Below are 6,115 nucleotides of genomic sequence, written 5' to 3'. Positions count from 1 at the left end.
GGTCACCCACATGATTGACAACGAGGGGACGGTTTTGTTTGCCATGTTCATGGCGATCTGGGGTAGGTGTCCATGTCTCGGTGCCAAACGCGCACAGCTTGGCAGAGGGAGCAGCGCGCTGCGGCTCAGGGGGAAAGCAGGTGGAGGAGAATGGGACACCAACACGGCTTCACCATTCAGCGGCGTTTTAGTCCTTCTCTCCTCCGCTTCCAGGGCCATCAGCTCCCCTTCCAGACAAAGCAAGAGACAAAATCACTCCAGCAATCCCCTTCAGCTCCCCAAACACTCCTTACCTGTCCCGCCTGAGAGCTCTCACCCCTTCACCCACCACCTCCTGCCAAGCTCCCAGCAGCATCTCTAGCTGGGCTTTTTTGGCAGCTGCCTCTAAGTGGTCTCAGCTGTGGGAAGGAGGGACCCCCAGGCCCCTCCTGGATGGGTGATCTCTTAGCTGCTGTGGAAGGAGCACAGCAGACCACTGGGCTCTGAGCTGGGGCGATCCCACCACCGTAGTAGCTCCACATCTCATCTGGCTTTGCTCCAGCCCTTGGTCACAAACAGCACGGCAGGTGCGGGTTGGGCATGTCACCCGCGAGCCCGCGGTCTGAGCAGGTCGCGGATGTGGTCGCGCGTGTCGCTGTGGGCTGGTGTACGCAGGGACAAGCTCAGGGAGGTCAGTCCAGACCAGCAGAAGGTCTGGTTGTACTGGGGTTTGCAGAGGTGCAGCCGTGCTGGGGTGCGGCGGAGGACACCACGTCCACTTGGAAGGTGTATTTCTCATTAATGCAGAATAAGGTGTCTGGCTGGCGCCGTGTGAACATGCCCACCCCAGCGGAGCAGCCCTGGGGCTCACTCTGGTTGATGCTGAATCCCCTGCAGACACTAGAGCTGGCCCGACTCCCAGTGACACCTCACTCAGCCGCCTCCATCCCCATCCCCATCCCCACGTGGGCCGAGCGCGCAGAGCTGCATGTCCAGGGTCCTCCCTGGTGGCTGAGGTGCAGAGGTGGCTGTCTGTCCTTCACGGGCCGAGGGCAGTCCGGGCTGATTTGCCATGAGGTTGGCTGGTAACACAACTGTCCATCCCTCTCGGTGGGACAGAGGGGTGACGTCGTCTCCAGAGCCACCCCCGAGTGTCACAGCACTCTCTCCTTCCCCCCACAGCCACGGTGTTCCTGGAGCTGTGGAAGAGGCAGAGAGCCACCGTGGTCACCAACTGGGACCTGTACAGGTGGGATGAGGAAGAGGTGAGGATGTCATCTTTCCTGCTTCGTGCTTCCCTTTTCAGCTGGACCTACAGAAAAGACACGTCACAGGGACCCCCTTGCCCGGCTTGATCCTCTGGAGATGTAAACATCTGATGGAAACACTCAAACAAACAGCAAATTCAACATCTGACAGTCCTGGGAGAGACAGAGCCCTCAGAGTTAAGCAGATGCTAGCCACCTCTCTGCATTGCTAGTCACCTCTCCACCCGCACAAGGGCTTGAACTGAGTCAGGACTGGCCACGCTGGTGTGGGCTGGGTGTTCATCCCCGTCCTTCTCTCGTGCTGCTCATCCCATATGTCCATTAACACAACGACCCCTGGACTTTCTGCACTTCCTGGGCACAGCTCTGCTGGTTCCTTCCTTTCCCATTTTTTGATTTTTTTTTTTTTTTTTTTTTTTTTTTTTTTTTTTTAAGGAGGAGCTGGCTATGGAGCTGATCAATAATTTGCAGCACGAACCCCGGCAGTACCAGCACTCCTACTTCCGCAGCACCATCATACTCCTCTTGGTTCTGGTGATGGTACGTGCCAGGGTGAACGTAGGAAGATCTGGTTCAAGGGCACATGGGCTTTCCTCCTTCCCTCCCTGCTCTGCTGCAAGAACAGCACCGCAGAGCAGTGTCCTATTCCCAGAGCAAAGGCAGAAACCAGGTTGTTAGAGCAGGTCCGTGCCCATCACAAGGATCCAGAGCCCTCCCTATGCTCACACCTCGCTGTGCTGATGGGAGAGGCCAACCACCCTTTGGGGGTCTGGGCTGGTGGCGCTGCTCTTGCGATGGAAGACAGTGAGGATCAAGGCAGTAGCACAGAGGGTAGGAAGAGGCAAACCCTTGATGTCCCCTTTTCTCCCTGTAGGCCAAGGGAGGGAGCCCAGATGAGTAGTTCAAGCAGAGACATCCACCTTATGAACCTCTCATCCTTAACTGAAGGGCATGGGCTTGCATTTGAGGCCACGTCCAGATGAGCTCTGGTGAAGGAAGCCAGGGTTTGAAGGGCTGGTGGTCCTCAGGTGGGATGGAGCACGTGCCCACCATGCACAGCTTCTCACCACCCCGCTGCCCTCCTTCTCCACAGATTGTCGTGCTGATTGGCATTGCCCACGCGCTCGTCATTTACCGGGTGATAGCGACGGCTCTCTTCACCCAGAGCGACTCTGAGTTCCTCCGCGAGCAGGCCAACACGATGGCGGTGATGACGGGGGCCGTGTTGCACTACATCACCATTGTCATCATGACCAAGGTGCGGAGCGAGACACAGGGCGGGCAGCGGGTCTTCTCCCTGCTTTTTCTCCACCAACCCTCCCCTGTCATTTTATTGTCCTGCAGGTCAACAGGCGTGTGGCCCTCTATCTCTGTGAACTGGGTAAGGGAAACTGGGGGCTGTCTCCCACCCGCACCCCGCAGCGCCGAGCTGCCCAGCAGTACCCCGGGACCGCAGCGCAGCACTCCCTTGGTCCCCGAATGCAGCCAGGCTCCCAGCCCCTTCCCTTCCTCCGCCATCACAAAGCACCTACTGGGCAGCTCTTGCCATGCAGGTCCCCATGGGAGGGCAGCAGCCCTCCAACACACAAGCTCACCTGTGGCCCACATGCATCCAGCTGCCTGTCCCACAGCCCCGCTACGCTTCAGAGGGACAGTCACCCTATGGGGCTGAGACCCGCCATGAGCAGGAAGCCCCCAGGGCTGCAGGAGAGCTCACAACGTGGTTTTCCTCCCAGCTGAAGGGCCCCTTCTCCCCCAGCTCACGTCTCTGGGGGACCTCCCTGCTTTAGCTGGGCTCAGCTCCACCAAAGGGCTCAGGCAAAGGGCAGGGTAGGCTCCACAAGAGGCAGAGGCACCCTTCCAACCTTCAGAGAGCTGCTTTGGCATCCGAGGGGGAGCAGGGCAAGGTCCCACTGCTCCGTGACCAAGCCCCTGGGCCTTGCTCCCTTCCCCAGAGAAACCACGGACCTTCTCCCAGCACGAGAACAACTTCACAGTGAAGATCTTCACCTTCCAGTTCTTCACAAACTTCTCTTCACTCATCTACATCGCCTTTTTCCTGGGACGGTGAGTGGTGGTTGGGGGCTGGGGGGAGCAGAGGGGAGCCCATGTTTGGGACACACATCCCCAACTCTCGCCGGGGTCTAGGGACAGCCCAGTCCCCCTGCCCTCCCCGCCAGGCACACGGGTCCCATTTGGGACCTCAGGAGGGCCATGACTTTTCCCTGTGGGCATGGTGGGTGGAAGAAGCCCCTTCCCTCTCCACCAGTGCCCAGAGGACCATGCCCTCCATCTTGCACCCGGAGTTCATCCAACGGGGGTCAGCAGTGGGGAACTCAACAAACATCGCTGTTGTTGCTTCCTCCCCCAGGATCAACGGCCACCCAGGGAACTACGTGCGCATTGCTGGCAAGTGGAGGCTGGAGGAGGTGAGGGAATTGCCGTGAAGCTCTCCGACCTCACGCCACAACTCCTACTCTTCCTTTCCCTGCCGCCCAGCATGGCTCTGGGAGGCTCAGCATTCTCCTACAGTGCCCGCCTTGGCCAAAGAGCCCCTCGGGGCAGGCGGCCCTGCTTACAGCGCACAACTCCTCTCGTCCCTTCGCAGTGCCACCCCAGCGGCTGCATCACCGACCTCTTCATCCAGATGGCCATCATCATGATACTCAAGCAGACCATCAGCAATGTGATGGAGTATCTCGTCCCGTAAGCTTTCCTCCAGCCCGCAGAGCGCTCGCCGGCGCTCCTGCGCATTCAGGACAGCTTCCCAGCTCTTACAGAGAGTAACCCAGCTCTTTGGGCCAAGATTTCCTCCTTTCCCCTGCCCCAGGTCCCCGGGGCTGTCACTGGCAGCGCTTCAGCCCTGCTGTCCTCTGCAGGCAGCGGTACAAATCGCTCCCTCCCCTTGCAGCTGGTTAGCCTACAAGATACGCAAGAGGCAGCGCCCCAAGAAGAGAAGCATGATGTTAGGAGAGGAGGAGGAGGCTGAAGACCCCTGCAAAAGGCAGTGGCTGAGCAACTATCAGCTCGGCGAGGTCAACTTCTTCAGCCTGTTTGACGAGTTCTTGGAGATGGGTATGTGGGACAGGGGGTCGGGGGATGAGGGGTGCTGGGTGCAGAGCCCCGTGCCCTCCCTGGCTGGAGAGAGCCTGATGCTGCAGAGCCCATAAGTAGGCAAGGGAGAGCTCTGAGACCCTACTCCATGCCCAGCCCCATTCCAAGAGTTCTGGCACACCGAGGAGATCATTCCCAAAACAAGGGAGAGCAGGCAACTGTGCTGGCCTCGGGCCCCTGCCTCGGACCTTGCTCTCCTCCCAGGAGCATCAAGGTGATGGCTGTAGCCCCACGGTGGTCCCTCTGCCTGGCTGGCTCAACCAGTGCGCAGTGGGACCCTCACAGATCCCCCTCTCCGACAGCCCTGTGGGAGGTGGTTGTCCCCTGGGGGTGGTGGGGTCCCCAAGACAGGTCTCTCTCCCCCTTTCACCCCTTCAAAGCCCCTCTGACACAAGCCACGAAGCAGGACAAACCCAGACAGCGGTCAGGGATGTCCCCTCTCTGGTGGCTTCACGCCAGCACCTGGCATTTTGCCCCTACGCAGTGATCCAGTACAGCTTCACCACCATTTTCGTTGCTGCCTTTCCCCTCGCCCCGCTGCTGGCGTTCTTCAACAACCTCTTTGAGATCCGCCTGGATGCCATCAAGATGATGCGGCTGCGCCGGCGCATCGTGCCCAGGAAGGCCAACGACATCGGTGAGATGGGGCCCGAGGAGCACCCTCCTTCCAGCACTGCTGCCTGTGCCGGCATTAAGCCCTTTCCCCAGTGCGAAGCCCTTGAGCATCCCTTTGCCAGGGACTGGTATCGCTTCACCGTGGAGGTGGGAGACCTGGGGGTTGGGGCAGGAGAAGCAGTTTCAGACCCTGCAGAGGCTGAGGGGCAGCTTGGAGGTCTTCTCCTTGACCTCTTCTGGCCATGCCAAACCCATCCCTGAGCTGGTGCTTGGTCCGCAACCCCTGAGGCTGCCAGAGGGGTCTCACTGGCCGCTCTTCTCCCGCAGGAATCTGGCTGCAGGTCCTGGAGGCCATCGGCATCCTGGCTGTCATCGGGAACGGACTGGTGATCGCCATCACGTCCGACTTCATTCCCATGCAGGTCTACAAGTACACGTACAGCCCCTGCATGACGGAAAACAGCACTGGCGTGGAGTGAGTGCCGTCCGTCGCCTGCTCGCAGCCCTGCCTGCAGCATCCCTGCCTGCGGCGTCCCTGCCTGCCTCGGTGACGCCGGTGCAGAAGCGCAAGGCAGCTGAGCGGTGCCCCACAGTGGGATGGAGGGAAAGGGGAGCAGGGGAGGGTTTTCCCATCTTCAGCATCCCAGCTGGCCTCTCCGTCACATCATCCCCGTGGCGGGTAAACTGGTACCCCTGAATGGGAAGAGCACGGTGTAATGCCGGAGAGCTGCAGGGCTGCTGGGCGCCTGCCCGTGCTCTCTCCCGCTCTCCCCCTTTTCCTCTGAGCCTCGGCTCACTGGCCAGGCCCAGTCAGACTGGACAGAAGTCTGAGAGACATTCGTTTCCCCCAGGCTTTGTGAAAATGCGTAGCTAGGGAGGGGAGGGAGAGCCCCAGGTGGGTGCAGGCTTCCCCAGAATGGGGGGCTACAGTCTGTGCTCAACCATACCACTAGTCACCTGAGAATCCACACACCAGGGAAACCTTCGAAAGGAAAGCTGCAGGCGGAGAGGCTTTGTAGCGATCAGAGGACTTCATGTCCCCTAGAAAGACACAGGAGCCGCAGCTTTTGTTTAGGGCATGCCTCAACTCCCCAGCGCGGCCGCGCGCCGGGAGCAGCCCCCTTCACCGCCGCGCCAAC

General features: G+C 60.0%; 1 protein-coding gene across 1 annotated transcript in view; it reads left to right on the top strand.

Moving 5' to 3' along the window:
* The window catches only part of ANO9 (anoctamin 9), a 13,271-nt gene that overhangs the window by 5,535 nt on the left and 1,621 nt on the right, over positions 1 to 6,115 (top strand). Inside the window, exons 10-20 of the mRNA XM_009880576.1 lie at positions 1 to 62; positions 1,162 to 1,244; positions 1,683 to 1,787; positions 2,341 to 2,505; positions 2,592 to 2,628; positions 3,203 to 3,314; positions 3,619 to 3,676; positions 3,856 to 3,953; positions 4,159 to 4,322; positions 4,846 to 4,998; positions 5,304 to 5,446. Coding sequence (XP_009878878.1) covers positions 1 to 62; positions 1,162 to 1,244; positions 1,683 to 1,787; positions 2,341 to 2,505; positions 2,592 to 2,628; positions 3,203 to 3,314; positions 3,619 to 3,676; positions 3,856 to 3,953; positions 4,159 to 4,322; positions 4,846 to 4,998; positions 5,304 to 5,446 — 1,180 coding nt within the window. The remainder of the gene's footprint in view (positions 63 to 1,161; positions 1,245 to 1,682; positions 1,788 to 2,340; positions 2,506 to 2,591; positions 2,629 to 3,202; positions 3,315 to 3,618; positions 3,677 to 3,855; positions 3,954 to 4,158; positions 4,323 to 4,845; positions 4,999 to 5,303; positions 5,447 to 6,115) is intronic.

Source organism: Charadrius vociferus, unplaced genomic scaffold (assembly GCF_000708025.1).
Source record: "Charadrius vociferus isolate BGI_N301 unplaced genomic scaffold, ASM70802v2 scaffold843, whole genome shotgun sequence".
NCBI classification, from domain to species: Eukaryota; Metazoa; Chordata; class Aves; order Charadriiformes; family Charadriidae; genus Charadrius; species Charadrius vociferus.
This window is presented reverse-complemented; position numbering and strand designations above follow the sequence as displayed.